General features: G+C 30.9%; 3 protein-coding genes across 9 annotated transcripts; all 3 read left to right on the top strand.

Moving 5' to 3' along the window:
• The first annotated feature begins 1,025 nt into the window (after nucleotides 1-1,025).
• Nucleotides 1,026-11,685, top strand: Pfk (ATP-dependent 6-phosphofructokinase). 7 transcript variants are annotated; one of them, XM_069111098.1, is made up of 18 exons: nucleotides 1,026-1,262; nucleotides 2,269-2,408; nucleotides 2,744-2,864; nucleotides 2,954-3,105; nucleotides 3,172-3,361; nucleotides 3,436-3,646; nucleotides 4,761-4,869; nucleotides 5,353-5,541; nucleotides 5,638-5,828; nucleotides 5,895-5,970; nucleotides 6,361-6,387; nucleotides 6,503-6,523; nucleotides 6,853-6,954; nucleotides 7,020-7,226; nucleotides 7,772-7,924; nucleotides 8,016-8,340; nucleotides 8,414-8,636; nucleotides 8,707-11,685. In XM_069111098.1, exons 2-18 carry the CDS (start codon nucleotides 2,313-2,315, stop codon nucleotides 8,846-8,848), a joined length of 2,535 nt encoding a protein of 844 aa, XP_068967199.1. In that variant the 5' UTR covers nucleotides 1,026-1,262; nucleotides 2,269-2,312; the 3' UTR covers nucleotides 8,849-11,685. The 7 variants fall into 7 exon arrangements, with proteins under 7 accessions (XP_068967199.1, XP_068967200.1, XP_068967194.1 ...); XM_069111093.1 differs by lacking the exon at nucleotides 1,026-1,262 and having other exon boundaries at nucleotides 8,707-8,869; nucleotides 9,816-11,685; XM_069111099.1 differs by lacking the exon at nucleotides 2,269-2,408 and having other exon boundaries at nucleotides 1,029-1,262.
• A 446-nt stretch (nucleotides 11,686-12,131) lies between these two features.
• TRAM (translocating chain-associated membrane protein 1) lies at nucleotides 12,132-14,528 on the top strand. The gene is made up of 7 exons (XM_069111100.1): nucleotides 12,132-12,417; nucleotides 12,732-12,908; nucleotides 12,991-13,106; nucleotides 13,180-13,392; nucleotides 13,463-13,572; nucleotides 13,651-13,938; nucleotides 14,021-14,528. Exons 1-7 carry the CDS (start codon nucleotides 12,286-12,288, stop codon nucleotides 14,116-14,118), a joined length of 1,134 nt encoding a protein of 377 aa, XP_068967201.1. The 5' UTR covers nucleotides 12,132-12,285; the 3' UTR covers nucleotides 14,119-14,528.
• Nucleotides 14,529-14,661: 133 nt separating this feature from the next.
• On the top strand, nucleotides 14,662-18,232 carry LOC138178824 (uncharacterized). The gene is made up of 3 exons (XM_069111091.1): nucleotides 14,662-15,099; nucleotides 15,182-15,385; nucleotides 15,454-18,232. The coding sequence occupies exons 1-3, from the start codon at nucleotides 15,015-15,017 to the stop codon at nucleotides 18,216-18,218; spliced, it is 3,054 nt and encodes a 1,017-aa protein (XP_068967192.1). The 5' UTR covers nucleotides 14,662-15,014; the 3' UTR covers nucleotides 18,219-18,232.
• Nucleotides 18,233-18,748: the final 516 nt, after the last annotated feature.

Here is an 18,748-nt window from a genome sequence, read left to right as displayed (position 1 = left end):
GTGCATATAACGAGTACTTGCGAAGTACTTAGTTTAGTTGCGTACTATTTTTTGCTCATAGGGCTGTTATCCAGATCTTTACATAATTGCTGGAGATAAAAAAACCAACGAAATTGGATTAAAGTAACAGCAGGTAATAAGATTTACGAAAGAAGTAAAACAAAAAATTGATTTGTTGATAAAATATAGAAACTAAAATAATTTGTTTGAAAATCCGGTGGATCAATTACAGCTGACTTTTTAAAGAATGATCAGATTTGATGAAATTTACCGCTAAAATCTAAAGATATTCTTTTTATATGTCGTATAAGGATATCTTATTGCACCTCAAATTTGTAATAATAATATTGACATTGTCACGTATAATTTTTTTCGGCACTGTTACTAATTTCCTTCTTTAGAGATAAAAATTCGTTACTTTATAATCTGATCATTGATCAATCTACATACATGTATATATACATAAGACGCCATAAAACTTTTCTATTAGTAGTTGATGAAATTTTGATTTGTCAAAGTAAAAGCAAAGAGATGGTATTTTTGAGCTTCTGTTCTTTTCAGTGACACGATTGAAAATAAAAATAACTAAATGTCAAACCACATTCGTAAAGGAGCCGTAAAAGTACATATTTATATATTGTTATTTATGACGTACAAAGTTCATTTTATCTCAGATTATTATTAGAATGAATTACATTGTCTTTGAAAGGTCGTATGTCAATAACTATTTAGTGAAAATGATGATTGAATCCATAGGTTAAGTCAAGATGTTTTGCTGTTTTATATGTGTGATCAAAATAATGAATACGTAGGAAGTTTTTTTGTAGAATTGATCGATCTTTGCATATAGCATATAGCAGAATATATAGAAATTAGTTTTCTTCCAACAAAAAATAGAAGCAGGCAAAATTATATAAATTTTTAGTAAGCAGAATTTAAAATAGTTTTCGTAAAATAAATGCAGCGGCAAGGAAATATCGTATTGGCTGTCTATGTATCACTAGCACCATCTACGGCCACTTCCTAAATTTAATTTTACATAGGCGGAGGGGCGAGAGCTGGATAGCAAATATTACTGGTGGGAGACTTCGTGCTGAAGCACACGTAAAGGTCACCTTCAGTTTTAGTTGGACTCAAGACACGAAAGCGGTGTCTGCTGTTCAGTCAGAGTATTGTAGGTCTACAAGTGTAGGAAATTTTAAAATCGGGCAAGAATTGTCTACATTCTAATCTTTATTGGTAACTGGACATATATTTGTTCGGTGAGTTGAAAATTATTTAATTTTCTTTACATATACACATATAAAAGTACTTTTTATAGATAATAAATAACTAAATGACCAATTGTCAGTGACAAAGTGACGTTATCTTGTATACACATTACAATAGACTATTATTCACTTTTTAATAAATTTATCTGCTTTGCTGCTCATCAATCTACATATTTTTTAAAATTAGTTTGACGTTTTTTATATATTAATTTTACCTTACATGCAAATGAAGTAATCCCAATGATCTATTCTATACTCAGTATTAACATCGTTATTCCGATGTTTTGATGCACGACAGATTGAGACTGTGCTAGATTCCATTGATTCTTTGAACACATGCTATCTTATTTTAAAATACGAAGGACTGCTGAAGATATTTCGTGTTGTAACGTTCTTTAACATTGTTCGTGTATTCGTTACACTTTTCATTTTTCGCCCTTGATTAATTACTATCTTATGTGAAATAAGTTGTTATTCGACGAAAATTCGATCTTGTTATTTTATATTATATTTATTATTTACTTTGTCATTGCGCGTTAATTTTTGTGCAATGTATGCTCATACAGAAAAGGCTATTACAGTATATTGTAATATGAAAAGTGTATTTCATACATGCATAAACAATGATTGTTACACAAATGTTTGTAATGACTTCCTGAAAATGAATGGGATGCTACTATGTTCATGTTATGACAAAGAATAGAGTTGGTTTATAATGTAAATAGTGTCTATTATTTTAGGTTACATATATTATGCAGGGCATAAGAATTTATTTCTTAATGTCTGTTTAAATTTCTTGTATGTTCCCTTGTATAATATAATGTCCATAAAATATGATGAAATATGTGTTTGCACAACAAAAGAGTCAAAGGAAGAAGTTACTTCTTCTCATGTTCCAATCCCAAAACAAAGTAATATGTATTAAGTATAGAATCTATTTTGTTATTAAAACATAAATAATAATAATTTTGAAAAATAATATAAATCTTTTTATCAGATGACAAAGAACATAACTTCCTAAAAGATAAAATTAATTTTTGTATGGCATGTGCCTCAGTTCCGAGCATAACAGAAAATAATATTGATAAAAGTTCAATATTATTTGATATTCAAAAGGAACCAAAAATTCCTCTACAAGTGAGTTGAAAACTTGGTGGATATAACACATTCTTCTTCCATATATTCTTTGTACTTTTGTACTAGATTGACACAAAATTGAAATGGGTGTTTATAAGAAAATATTTTGATTTACTATTAAATATTCCTCTATGTTTCTGTTATGACAATGAGGAAGATCATGATCTGATTATTAGAAAAAAAGAGACAATTTTGTTTTTGTAATAATAATGAAAAAAGCACATTGATTAATATCTATCTATAAAATAAGTTATCATAAGCACTTACTATATTATTAAACAAAGGAGTAAGGTGAATTCTTTATCTAAAAAGTTACAAAAAAAGTTATATTACAGGGATATACTTGGTATCCTGCAGCAAAGATGGCAGAAGAAGTAGCAGCACAGAGGTTCATAAAACCTGGTAGTCATAAAGGTAAAGGCCTTGCTGTCTTTACTAGTGGAGGTGACTCTCAAGGTAAAAGATCAATTAACTGAAATAAAATAGGAATACATATTAATTGATATTTTATTACTTAAATTTTAATAATAAAACTTATTCATTAGGAATGAATGCAGCAGTTCGAGCAGTTGTCAGAATGGGTATTTACCTAGGTTGTAAAGTTTTTTTCATCAATGAAGGCTATCAGGGTATGGTGGATGGTGGAAATAATATTGTAGAAGCTAATTGGTCATCTGTCTCTTGTATCATTCATAAAGTATGTATTTTGTTTGTCATGCTTTTATTGCAGCTTCATTCAAACTGTTATAATTATGTATTTTAGGGTGGTACAGTAATAGGATCTGCTCGTTGCAAAGACTTTAGGGAACGTGCTGGTCGTAGAAAAGCTGCAAAAAATTTAGTAACTCGTGGAATAGCTAACTTGGTTGTAATAGGTGGTGATGGTTCGCTTACTGGTGCAAATTTATTTAAAGAGGAATGGTCAGATCTATTAAAAGAATTAGCTGAAGCAGGTAAATAAAAAACCGATATTTTTATTGTAATATTATATTTTTATGTATACTTTACTAAGATGCTGTTTCTTTAGGTGAAATTACTTCAGAACAAGCAGAAAAATACCAACATTTACATATTGCTGGTATGGTAGGTTCTATCGATAATGATTTTTGTGGGACAGACATGACTATTGGTACCGATTCAGCATTACATCGTATTATTGAGAGTATTGATGCTATTGTTAGTACTGCATATTCTCATCAAAGAACATTCATAATGGAAGTTATGGGTCGACATTGTGGGTAAGTTGACCATTATGCTTTATTGGTGAAATGCTAAGAATTTTCGTTTCTTAAATAAATCAAAAAAATAATTGGTTATTTAGTATTTCGAAAGAATTTAGTATTTTAGCACTAAAAATACTCAATCACAATATTTTATAAATTGAAGGATATCTGTTTTCGTACTATTTCTTACAAATGTGACAACCTTTTGGATAGGTATTTGGCAATTGTGGGTGCTTTAGCAGCAGAGGCAGACTTTGTTTTCTGCCCGGAATCACCACCTCCTGCTGACTGGCCTGATAAATTATGTAGAAAATTGGAGCAGGCACGTTGTTTAGGAATTTTCTAAATTTTTTGTTACAGTGTTATTTCCCCCCTAATTTAGTTTAACAAATTCAATAATTTGTGTTGTCGTCTTTCATGTATTTTTAATTGCTTAATTCTGTTGTCAGTGTTACACATATTCCTTCTCACCTTTTTACAGTTAAGCAGAATATTAAAAGAACCAACAACTTCGTTTGTAATAACTTTTTAATGTAAGGATAGGGACAAGTTCTAATAAAGCAATTCAAGGTAGTGTGAACTTAATGAAAAAATAAAAGTCTTTCAGGTATCTGACGTTAGCTTCAAGTTTATCTTCTGAAGCATGCTATTGCTTTATACCTGAAGTACCGCCGTCAGGTGATTGGGTTGAGGAACTTTGCAAAGCTGTGCAACAGGCACGTCCTTGATCAATCATTATACTGTCTTTAATGAATCATGCTTCCCTATAATATTAAATTTATTAGCCAGATTATATTGTATTGAGTTCATTTTTATTCATATTAAATGTGTGTCTGCTCCTTTGTCAAAATAGTTAAATTATCAAGAAGAATAGGAATATATTAGTTTTTGGTCATTTATATTATAAATTTCTCTCAGTTTTAAAAGTTTGTTACCAATACTAAACAAGATTTTAAACTTTTTGCAATATTATATTTTTTTAATGTTTTAACAGTAACATTTTTCTTTATTTATCTTCACATTTATATCAATAGTTTAAATTGGACCTGGCCATTTCACTATATTATAGTTACTGTGTTATATATGTAATGTAATATTTTTAGTTGGCTTTTATAACATACTATTACAGTTACCTGGCTCTAGTGGCAGCCATATGTTCCGAAGCTGATTATGTGTTCATCCCAGAGTGGCCACCTGAACAGGATTGGCCAAACAAGCTGTGCAAAAAGCTATTACAGGTCTGCACATCTTTTTTTTTTATTTTTTAAACAGTTCTATAAAACTATTTACTTTTCTCATTGCTTGTAATATCACAGAATGACTCCTTGCTTTAAACTTATGCTCTTGTTTGCTGTTTGCTGCTATGCTGTTTCATGAGTAAGAAGAGGAATATTATAGATATTTTAATCTTAGTTTAGTTTATTTGCTTGTAATGGTAAGCTTATTATAGTTACAATATGTTCTTTTAGAGAGTTCCATGTTCCATGTGTAACATCTAATTATTTCCAAAATTAACTAATTAAATGTTTGGCATGTTTATAGAAGATAAATTGGAACATTAATGTCATTAATTTCTATATTATTATCTTTTCTTTCGCCTACAATTTAATTTCTTTCGAACTAAATTTTCTTTGTAAACGATCTTTGCACTTATCTATGTAACTTTCAATTTATCTGTATGTATTGTGTAAGATTATAAAAATTTAAAATATATTTTTTAGGAAAGACTCACAGGACAACGACTTAACATTATTATTGTGGCAGAAGGCGCAATAGATAGAAACGGCCAACCAATTACTGCTGAGAAGGTTCATAAAGTTGTTGTAGACAAACTGCAACAAGACACAAGGATTACAGTTCTTGGTCATGTTCAAAGAGGTGGTAATCCATCAGCTTTCGATAGAGTTCTGGTTAGTTATTATATAAGTATACACAATACCATGATGTTCATTTTCAATAACGTATTAAAGACAAAAGTATTACATTAATTTAGTAATAACTTATAGGGTTGTCGAATGGGAGCAGAAGCGGTAATGGCATTGATGGAAGCAAAACCAGACACTGAAGCATGTGTTGTTACACTGGATGGTAATCAAGCTGTTAGATTACCTCTTATGGAGTGCGTTCGTCGTACTAAAGCAGTAGCACAAGCTATGGCTGATAAAAATTGGGAACTTGCGGTTAAACTTCGCGGAAAGTATGTTATTCATACTACATACTGAAATAAAACTTTAGTTATATTTCATTTTGTAAATATTTTTAGGGGATTTGCTCGTAATTTGGATACATATAAAATGTTAACCCGTTTGAAAGCACCTGTAGATCACGACCCTAGTAAGGTATGTTGCAATTTTGCATATAATATAAAGATTGATATGAACCTAAAGCCTTCTATCAAACTTTTGAATATAAGATTATTAAAATAATAAATATGAAATCAGTTGAATAAATATACAGGTTGTTTCCGAAATCATGGTACGATCGGAAAAGAATAAAGATTTTCCATATGGAGTTTCGTTTCGAAAATCAAGTCTGAATATTCATTACCGAATGTTCACTATTCATGAAAATTCGTTTCGAATTATTTTCTTTCTGTTGTACCACGACTGCGGAACATCTTACATAATGAATCATACAAAAAACATGTGAAGGTTTTTAGTTCTGGTATCTAGAATATATAAAAAGTGAAGATTTGCCTATATTATATCTTTTATTTAATGCTGCTTCAGGAAAGTAATGGCCCGATATTAAAAAAGGTAAATCTGTTTTGAGAGAAGAAAGTATAAGTGTATATATTTTTTGCTGAATATTAAATTTTAATGCATCATAAAATAGCCTTTCTAACAGTCTCATCTATTCCTTCTAAATTAGCAATTCACTTTATGTGGACAAGTGAGTTAACTAACTTCTAAATCTTGATGTTATTTTTGTTCTCTTTTGTCTGTTTCTTTTCTTTTATTTCTTTTATTTCTTTTATTTCTTTTATTTCTTTTATTTCTTTTATTTCTTTTATTTCTTTTATTTCTTTTATTACTAAACAAATATAACATTGTTATAACCTGTAACAAGTGTTTCTGTTAGGGTAAGAGAAACCACAAGCATACTAAAAGTCTTGATATCAAACATTATGTTAAATTGCAGAATGCATTTGTTTTTTATGTGCACGCTGCATGAATCAACATCAAATATCCCCACAATATTAACGCCAAATTTTATTACAGCAACACTATACGTTAGGTGTGATGCATATTGGTTCACCTTCTTGTGGTATGAATGCTGCGGTGCGTTCTTTCGTTCGGAACTGTATATATCGAGGTGATAAGGTATCGTCTTAAAAATGAGTAGATCCTTATATAGTAATACAAGATCTCATGTTACAAACTTCTAGGTATATGGTATTTGCGACGGAATAATGGGCCTTATGGCTGGAAAATTTAAATTGATGGATTGGCCTTCTGTCACTGGTTGGGTAGCACAAGGTGGTGCTTATTTAGGAACTAAACGTGCTCCACCCAAAGAGGAGCAGTTGCCTCAAATTGCTCAGAGACTTAAAGAATACGGAATTCAAGCTTTGCTCATCATAGGAGGGTTTGAGGTAATGGTTCTTTAATTCTGTGAAGATCTCGGTTGTAATAATTCCGTCATAGATCGCGGTGTATTTATTGTTAATGACTTTAATCCGTGTTGCAATGCCGATTTTTATATAAAAATTATCACAAATTTCATTTTATTAAAACAGATACTATCAATAATTATTAAACCTAGTATAGATATTAAACATTCATAGTAATAAGGATAAGAAAAGGAACAATTATATAAGCTAATTAGAATTCTTCATTGATGGACGCGTAAGAATCTAAAAACATTCGTCACGAATAATATTAGTACGTTTGAAATATAGAAATTTCTCACGGAAATAACATATTCCTATGACACACATATACAGATTTAATCTATTATATAATAGCTATTCTTTGTCAGCAAGATTTACGATATGCCTTTTTAAGAATATTTTTCAACAAATTCCGTATGTATCTGTCAGATTAACCGCGATCTCTGCAGGGTTAAAGTAATTAGTACGCTGTCTTTCAGAATTTTGGTTACTATTATAATGTGTTATTGTTGCTGTTTTTCTAAAAGGGTTATCAAACAGGACTTACCTTTTTCAAAGCTAGGGACAAGTATGAAGAATTTCGAATTCCTATTGCTATGATTCCGGCGACTATTAGCAATAACGTTCCAGGAACCGAGTTTTCACTAGGTTGTGACACTGCTTTAAATGAAATTACAGAGGTAGAATTTTTTACGTTGTGTATATGTTATTTTATAATACAGCTATTGGTATAATATTTCATTTAGTCAAGTGTATCTGTGTTATTCTTAGATCTGTGATCGAATTCGTCAATCGGCGCAAGGTACAAAGCGTCGAGTATTTATTATTGAAACTATGGGTGGATATTGCGGTTATTTAGCTACGGTCGCTGGATTAGCCGGAGGTGCTGACGCAGCATATATTTTCGAAGAGAAGTTTAATATTAAAGACTTAAATCAAGATGTCATTGCGATGGCAGCAAAAATGTCTGAAGGTGTACAGAGAGGTCTTATTTTGAGAAATGAAAATGCTAACTTGAATTATAATACAGATTTTATGCAGAGACTTTTTAGCGAAGAAGGAAAGGGTCTATTCAGCTGTAGAATGAACATTATTGGTATATGTTTAACAATTGCTACTATCTTATATTTTAAATAACAATAGATCTCAAGTTACAAAATTTTTTATAGGTCACATGCAACAAGGTGGTTCACCGACTCCATTTGATCGCAATTTGGGCACAAAAATGGGGTCTAAGGCAGTTGAGTGGTTTACCGAACAATTAAAAAAATATAGTAACGATGGCAGTAAGATAACGGCGATGGATGCTGATAGTGCAGTTATGATTGGTATTGTGCGAAGACAGTATAGATTTACGCCGTTTACAGAACTTATTGAAGTTACGGATTTCGAGTAAGCAACGGGAATGCATCGCAGTTGATTTTCATCGGAAATGTGTACTTACGTTTCGTAAAATTTTCAGACACCGCATTCCGACATATCAGTGGTGGATGAAATTGCGGCCATTACTCAAAGTTTTAGCAAAACATGAGTCTACATATGAGGAAGAAGGACTTTATATCACTGTAGAAGAAATGGATCTTGATAACGATCCTCTTGTATAAATTACATGTATGTGATGAAAGGTAATGTTCCATAAATATGCAGTGTTAATTGTAGATTTTGTTAAACAGTATTGTATGGCGTTATAATAATTATTTTCCGTTGTTATTTGCGGGAGAAAAAAAAGTGGAACTTCAGATACACAATCGTAAAACTTAATATTCTATGAGATTTAGTATAGATTAACTATTTTGGCGATTGACATGAAATCGCAATGTGTACATGCACATATGTATACCTATCATTTATAGATTGGTTTACTCAATAGCGAAATGCGCTCTAATATAACTTAATCTCTTTAATGTGAATTGTCTTAATAAATAGTAAATTACTGCATATTATTGACATAATCAAGAGTATAGATTAATATTTTGTTTAAAAAATAGTGAATTTATATATTTTGATTGCGGCTTAAAATTCAGCAAGAAGTAGGAGGTACAAAGATAGTACCTGAAACATGAAGGTAAACTATATCTTAGTAATATGAAAGAATGAAACAGGTAGTGTGACATCGTAACGAGCATTTTCATTGATGAGAATAAAAAATTACATTCTTGTACTGAATGTACAAGTATTTATTGCCATTGCCATCGGAACGCGCGTGCGCGCGTACACACATATATATACACCTGAAAATAGAACAAATGAAAATATAAATACCTATTAATATAATGTAAAACAATGTTGAAATATTATAACATAATCAAGGAACATACAAGATAATATAATTCTATACGAATATGACGATAAAAATTAATATAATTAACGATTTTAATCTCTCAATACGACATTCGAGTACAATAGCTTCCAGTCTTAGATTTTATGAACATTTTTAACACATTTAGCATCAGATTTGTTATCCTTGTCTATTTGAAATCTTGATAGCACTCACAATAATTATATTGCAATTATATTGCATATTAATCTTAAAAATGCATGAAATTTTTGACACTTAATTTTTTCTTGTAGCTTTAACAGAAATTCATCAGTATGGCAACGCTTTTAGAGGGTATTATATTCTACCCTTTCCAATACTGTTGGTTGCAATGTGAACTAAGAATCGAATTACAGCTTTCATGGCTACTTTACGATCTTGCGAGTAAATTTAGGCTATATTTGTGGTCTATTAAGATATAAAATTAAACGTAATGTGGCATCTTTCTTAAATGAAAACTTATCATTTGGTTTAGCTTTACCTATAGCTATGAAAAGCTATTTGAAGAATATACTTGTCTACCTCAAAATATAATTTGCAACGACAAGCGATACTTAGGGCAAACTAAAGACCTAAGTCTTACTGGTTGCATATAACATTAAAAGGTTTTGCTAAGATTTAAGGCTTGTGACCACAGAAATATTTAGATTTAATTCGTGTTATTATTATACTCGTGTATTATCATGTGTATTCATCTCGACAAGTCGTACAGATATTAGACTCGAAATTGTTTTCTTGGATGTAGAAAAGAACAATTTCTACAAAATTTTAGAATCGTAAATTTTTTTAATGTTAACGATCATGATATTTATTGAATTTATTTCTCTTTTAAAAAAATTGATAAGGTGATGTTAATTAAAGTTCGGTGATAGAATCAAGAAACACATAAAGAAGATTTTCAAGGAACTGACTAACACGTCCATTTAATGTAAAATACAAGTCGTGTTTCGATTTAGAATGTTGCAATATTAAAGAACGTCTACATTTCTGACTACCGTTTTTAAAATGTAAACACGTTCATCTAAGTCAACAACAATCGGATCAGGATATGAAATATTTTTATTTGAGATACAGAACAACGTCTCACAAACATAACATAAAATAATCTAATTTATATTTGTCACTGAATCCTAAACTAGTTTAATACAGCAAAATTACGTGCATATTTTAGGGAGGATTATGCATGTTGTTTATTTAAAATTGTTGTTGTAAATGCAAATGATTTAGCAAAATACTGAGACAATAGATGTTGTTGACAAGCATATGAAAGAAAAAATATTATTCAATATAAACGAAACTGTATCTGTGAAGATAACACTCTCAAAGGGTTATAATGATTCTCGAAGATATCCTCTTTACATTGCCTTCGCATATTACGTATGATTGTTAAAAATATAAACTTATTATGGCCTAATCAATGGAGGAGCTGCACTTCAAATTTGAACAGTTATCAATACAAGAGCGGATGATCAAAAAAATATCGGATATAAAGGAAATTGTAAAAATTTATAAGGATAAACAAAAGTAATATATTATAAAGCATGTGTAAATAAGTACATCGATCCGCTTTTGTGTATGAAAATAGAACTGTTACAACACACACGGACACAAGATGTATTTTATATAACTTTAAGTATAAATTCCGAATTTTGATCGTATATCATATGTGTTCATTTAAGTGCATCAGAGCAGACAGATTATTGTTCCACTGCTAAGCATGCTAATACAAACATATAATGTACAAATACACAAGCGTTAATATCATACCACTATGATTAACTAATAATATAATGAAAATATAACGTTGGAAGAGTATTATTTTTACGATTACAGAGGTATATTTTCGACTCATTGTTGATCAATGAATTTTACAGTTTATCTCTGGCATAATATATATGAAATCTAGAAATTATTTTGTTTCAATATTGAATTGTTAAATATGTATTTTCTCTTTACCGTCACATAACTATTAACATATTTATTTATAGATAAATATTTAAAGTGTCACGAAATATTTGTGGTGATTGCATAGTTTTAACAATAAATGCATAGGAATATGTATAAGAATATTGTGACCACTAAAAATGTACCTAATACTATTAATAAAGTGTATCTTATAATGTTTCCTGTCGTATGATTTAATATTATTGTTATATTCGTCAATTTTATACACATGTGAATAATTTATTATGTATTGGAACTTGGATATTATTTATAAATAATTTTTAATTATCTCTTCATCATTAGTCAATAATTTTTTTTCATAGAAGTTTTAGAAATACATATATAACTGTTATTTTCGATCCTTGGATTAGACTGATCATCGCACTTACAAACAATAGAACATCCGTATAATAATGTATAAAATATTGTTAACTGAAATAATTTTCATTGTATGTCAGAAAAAATTAATTTTTCAATTAATATCACAAGAACATGAGAAATACATGCATACCGTATAATTATTGACCGAGCTATATATTTCAAAATTTTCCTGACTTACGTGGTGCCAACAAGTAAAGACAGAAAGCGCCACATTGTTCGATGTTGGTCGTATGCTTAAATCTATTGCTTTCGCGGTACAACGTGTGTCGCGTTGTTGCCTATAGTATATGTATATAGGTTATTGGTATAATTGAGTACACGTTGAATTATTTGACGGTACTTCTAATAAGTCGTTGACGCGTGTGGTCACAAGAACGGTACTTTTAATCACGGAAAATAATGGTTGCAGTAAAAGGTCGCAAAAATTCAAATAAAAATCCTCCTATATTCAGTCATGAATTCGTTATCCAAAATCATGGAGATATTGTTTCTTGTGTGGCTATGATCTTCGTAACGGGTTTAATGGTGCAGGTCAGTATTCAGTTTCTTCAATTTCAATGATTGGTTTTTATTTAACCCATACATATTTTTCAAAGTTCGTTAGCGATGATTTTCTTTACTTTTATGTATTTCACTTTATGTTCAAAGAACAGTTTATACCTAATATTAGTTTCAATTATCGTTAGTTCGATGACCATATGTTATTTGCCATTGCCATTATTTGTTAACCAATACGAATATATGTAATAAATCGAGCTTAAGTGAAGTTATATTAACATAATATTCTTGATTAACACAATGTTCGCTTACTTATACACTACTATAAGTTATAAATTATTTTTTAGGCAACATCACCATGGGCATATACATTTATTGCTATTCATCACAATATAACTTCAGATATTGAAGATCCGACTATGCCAATGAAATATACTACTGGTTGGAAAGATGCATGTGCTGTATTTTTCTCTCTCTTGATAACAATTGTAATGCACGCAGTATTTCAAGATTATATTTTTGATGTAAGATGCATTAATTTGTATTTTCTTTATTCTAAATATTTTCAATAAAACCGTTACTAACATTTATATTTTCTTTTTTCAGAAAGTTTCAAAACGTCTACATCTTAGTAAAGTAAAACTTGCTAAATTTAATGAATCCAGTCAACTTGTCTTATTTTATATACTATCTGTTATATGGGGTATAGACATAATTATCAGGTCTGTTATATCAACTATAAATATAGTTATTTTTTATATAATTAAATGTAATATAAATTTGTGATTCCTTTAGAGAGGACTTGTTATTAAACATAACATTATTGTGGAAGGAATACCCTATGCCAATGTCATTTTCCTCAAAATTGTTCTTTATTTGCCAACTTGCTTATTGGCTACATTGTTATCCTGAATTATATTTCCAAAGAGTAAAGAAGGAAGATATACCTCCTCGAGTTGTACAAGCAACTATTGGATTCTTTTCCACTGTTGCAGCTTATATCTTTAAGTATGACATACATATTTTTCTATGTAGTATACAATATTATTATTTTCTAATACTTTCTTATTTTATACAGTTTCCAGCAAGTAGGAATCTTACTATTAGTTTCACATTACATAGGAGATGCTATGCTTCATGGAGCTAGGCTTGTACATTTTGTCGGTAAAAAAGAAAAGGTGACAAAAAGTGGGTATAATTTCATTAGGTATACTGTTTTATATAAAATTACTTCTTTCGTAATATTCTACAATTATTTTGTTATAGTGGCATTCCTCGTTGCTAACTCGATGTATGTTTTCGTACGCGTTACAACGTTGACTATTGCAACGTTAGTGTTTATGTATGGTTTAGGCCAAGTTGAAAGTGTATTCAATTTCGCAACTGGAAATTTTAATATTCCAGTCATAAGATTTACAGCTTTGACCTATATCATTATCTTCCAAACGTACCTTTCTTATGTATTTATTTCGAGGCAACTTAAGCGTGCCCGTGAAAATATAGTTCCTGTACAAGCAACAGTGAAATCAAAACAAAAGCCAAGGAAAAAAGAAGGTAAACAAGACTTGAGGAACTTTCCTATCGTTAACGTACGCTGAAAGCATCAATTTTAAGTACAAAATTGATTTTTGTTTAGGAAAAAAAACTGCCATGTCCGAGGATGACGATCTGCCAGAAGTTGACCAAGCGACTAAGAAAAATCTTAGATCCCGTTCATCTACGAAAGCTAAATAAATATATAGTAAAGTAAGAGATTTTTATCTAAGGCTGATCACACAAAAGTACCTATTTCATTTATCTATGTATGTATTATAAATAAGGTTTCTGATATTAGTATTTATGAAAATTTCCATTACGTTAATATCATTTTAAAATGCGAATTACCATGTGACCTTCACATACATATTTCACGTTTGTATTAAGCGTATATAAACTTTAGACTTTGTATGTGAAAGTTTTATAATTTTACATGTACAAGAGCATAATTTACACAAATTTTCCGTTTATGCTCCGAAATTAGTAACTCTGAATGCGATTGATTTAATAATCTTATATGTATGATATACTTATACTTCTATGATTATGTATGACTATGCTTAACAACAACAAAAATATATAATAATAAAGCGTAAAATAACATCATATATTACATTTTGATTTTATTTGCATATATTTTATTGTTCACTATATTTAGTGTATTTATTATAATCAGAGATGAATCGGGGTATCGCTGGTGAGCATGGAAAAAGTTTAGCCAAAAGTACGCTCCACGAGTTGCCCTTAGCGGTCAAACGGCCGAATCACACACTCATTTTTTGTTTCGGTGATTTTGGCGGTAGAAACATGCGCGAGGAACAGAGCGCACATTCTATGTAAGGAAGAAACATATACACGGAGAAATGTGCGTTCGTAGTTTCGTATTAATTGTATTAAATATATGTAATGTACTAACTTATGTTTAGAGCGGTTAATCATTTTATCTTGCTATTTGGACTATACCTTTAGTTATCAGATATTAATAGCTTTATAAGAAGAAAGATACAAATAAGAATCATAGAACTTTAAGTGTTATTATAACACGAAAATTATAGTTTTTGTAAAAATGTCAAATATTTAAAATATTATTGAAAATGGCTAAACGAAAAAGTTTAAACAAACGTCGGTCTAGATACAGTTCTGCTATTTTAAATTCCGATACGGATATTTTTGGTGATGGTATGTATTCGCTTGACAACTTTGTCTAGGTTAGGTATTTATATTATGAAACAGTATACATACTATAGTGTTTATATTTCAGAATACCCATACTGGTGGAAAAAGTTGGAAGACACCTCGTTAACGCAACTATCAACTGATTCGAAAATTTTAAATCAAACTAGTCGTCATTTAGATTCTAATTCACAAATAGAAACAAGCCAAGTTACAGGTGAATGGTGGAAGATATTAGATGTTTCAAGTATTCCAAATTCTCCCAAAATAAACAAAGATATCGTAGAAAAAAGTATGTTCCTTTAATCTATGAGGTATATGTTACAAAACTACTTTTTATTAATTATGACATTTTATTAGATTCAGCTAACAATGTACCGATGTCGGAATCTGAAGAAGAACTTGAAATTGCAAAAAGCAAACATCATTTGCGTACAAAGGCAAGAAAAAGCAAGGATAATATTTTTTTGAACGTTTTAAACGATTCTGTAACAACCAAGCCAGACGTTAAAAAGCAAAATAATAATGCAATAACGTCGGAATCCGAGGAAGAACCGGAAATTGCAAAAAAGAGACATCCTCTGCGTTCAAAGGCAAAACAAAGCAGAGATAATATTTTTTTGAATGTTTTAGATGATTCTATGACAACTACGTCAGAAGTTACACAGAAAAATAATAATGTAGTAACGTCGGAATCTGAAGAAGAACCTGAAATTGCAAAAAGGAAATTTCCCTTGCGTTCTAAGTCAACAGAAAGCAAACATAATATTTCCTCGGATGTCTTAAACGATTTTATAATAACTAAGTCAGATGTTAAAAAGAAAAATAATAATGTAGTCACGTCAGAATCCGAGGAAGGATCTAAAATTGCAAAAGAGAAAAATCTTTTGCATTTAAGGGCAAAAAGAAGCAAAGGCAATATTTTCTTGAATGTCTTAAATGATTCTATGACAACTAGGTCAGAAGTTATAAAGAAAAATAGTAATATAGTAACGTCGGCATCTGAAGAAGAGCTTGAAATTGCAAAAAGCAAACACCATTTGCGTTCAAAGGCAAGAGGAAGCAAAGATAATATTTTTTTGAACGTTTTAAACGATTCTGTAACAACCAAGTCAGACGTTAAAAACAAAAGTAATAATATAATAACGTCGGAATCAGAGGAAGAACCGAAAATTGCAAAAAAGAGATATCCTCTGCGTTCAAAGGCAAAACAAAGCAGAGATAATATCTTTTTGAATGTTTTAGACGATTCTATGACAACTACGTCAGAAGTTACACAGAAAAATAATAATGTAGTAACGTCGGAATCTGAAGAAGAATCTGAAGTTGCAAAAAGGAAATTTCCCTTGCGTTCTAAGGCAACAGAAAGCAAAGATAATATTTTTTCGAATCTATTAAACGGTTCTGTAAGAAGTAAGTCAGGAACTATACATGAGACTAATAATGTACCAATCTTGGAAACCGAAGAATCTAAAAATGCAAAAAGTAACTGTTCTTTGCGTTCTTTGGCCACAGAAAGCAAAGATAATATTGGTTCGAATATATTAAACGATCCTGTAACAACTACGCCAGGAATTGCACAGAAGACTAATAATATACTAACGTTGGAATCCGAAGAACCTAAAATTGCAAAAGGAAAATATCTTTCGCGTTCTAAGGTAACAGAAAGCAAAGATAATGTTTTTTCAAATGTTTTAGATGTTTCTACGACAACTAAGTTAAAAGTTATGCAGAGAACTGGAGAAAGAAGTTCTAAGAGTAATTCTTCGTCAAATAGTGAAACAGTTGCTAACGTTGAACAATTAAATAAGATACAAGGATATAGTTTGAATCACAGTCAAAAGACTGATGATATTTTAAAACTAAAGTCTAATATTTCAAAGAATAAAAATAATGAGTTACAAATGACAACAAACTACTTAGTTCCTGCAATAACCGAAACATCAGTTTCCAGCGAAACAGAGTCGAATCAGTTCGCATTAAATTTTGAGGATGATTCTATACATTTTGCGATGCCAAAAGCACAGAGTACAATACTCGAAGGTAGTAGCTTGTCTGTACATGGTAACACTAAGGAAAGCAATAACAGTGACACATACCATAAAATATTAAAATGGAAATCAAAGTTGTTAACAAATCATAATAAGAATGCAAAGAAGAATTTATTTGAAACTGTACTTGAAGATGAAGATGAAGAAAGTACTATTAAAATACGAGGAAATGCAACAGCCGATGGAATAGCAGAACATTCACTGAAATCATCAAAGGTCTCTGAAGCACTACATCTTTCTCGATCGCCGTCTTCTCCTTCCAAAAAAGCAATTTCGTCTCCTTCCAAAAAAGTAATTCCGTCTCCTTCCAAAAAAGCAATTCCGTCTCCTTCCAAAAAAGCAATTTCGTCTCCTTCGCGACATTCAACGTTGGTCAAAACGTGTACAAACACACATAGCGATGAGCCAAAAGGCCAGACGAGCATCAGGCACTTTTTGATATCGGATAAAACATTGCCGACATCGCAAATGTTTTTGGATAAAGAGAAAGTAGATGGAATAAAACGAGAATTAGAGAGGGTGAAGGAACGAGAAATAGCTCGTATGAAAATGGATAGGAACAAGCAAGAAGTTCAAAAGAAGTTGCCTTCGCGGGAAGAAAAAATAAAGAAAATTGAGAAAAATACGAAGTCGACATTGCAGAAGCAACGTTCTATGAAACAAGTCCATAAGGCTTTTTTGGTGAACGGGCAAGCGTACAGAGCCCCTCGGCTTCCCCGTCCCCAACACTGGATTACCGATCGTCTTTATAAATACTTGTGGAAGTGTATGGAACCGAGATTCAAGTTGGAAACTAGAGTGATTTCTGAAAAATTTATACATCAGTTGTCGAGTGTAACAACGTTGATCGCCAAACGTAAATCATACTTGAATTATAAAGCTGAATTGTACGCGTTAATGAAAGAAATGGCACGACTTGGTATTATTCATACTCGAAACGATTTTTACAATTTTTGTCATGATTTCTTTCCCTATGAGCTTCGCGTTAAAACAGTGCCAATATTATTACCTGGAAACAAGAGAAATATACCATACGACGCGGACAAACTACACAAACCTCTTCTAGCCTCTTGAACCTTTGTTATACATGACGCGATACATCGACGCTGTTACATTTAACGCGACTCATACCACAGAATGCAAATAAATATATTTTTGTTATGTTCAAAGGAAGGAATCTGTCCAATTTATTTCGTATCAGAACGTTACTTACATTTTATGCCCTGATTAAAGTGATCATTTTTCTCCATTGAATCTCCGTACGTAAAATGTAAAAAGTATTTATAAATAAGATCGAATAAAATGTAGATGTACATTTGGTTGTTTATGTAATTTGAGCTGGTATTTTGGCATTGGTCAATCGATATTTGAGCGTCTAAATCAATGCGAAGTAAGGCGTGTGAGGATCGAATTGCGACGTTTCCCACGGAACGGACACTCCATGTTCCAAAAGATCAACGCTTCTCTTTTTCCTTTTTTCCATTTTTCCTTTATCCACGCGTCCGCTATACAGTTGCACCTTGTACGCATCTACGTTACCAGTACAGGTGTACGTAAGTTCGCTTCTACCTTTCCGCAGGTATACAAATTTTCTATTCCTCTCC

The sequence above is a fragment of the Bombus flavifrons genome, chromosome 4, assembly GCF_040668555.2.
Source record: "Bombus flavifrons isolate JBK064 chromosome 4, iyBomFlav1_principal, whole genome shotgun sequence".
In the NCBI taxonomy this organism is placed as follows: Eukaryota; Metazoa; Arthropoda; class Insecta; order Hymenoptera; family Apidae; genus Bombus; species Bombus flavifrons.
This window is presented reverse-complemented; position numbering and strand designations above follow the sequence as displayed.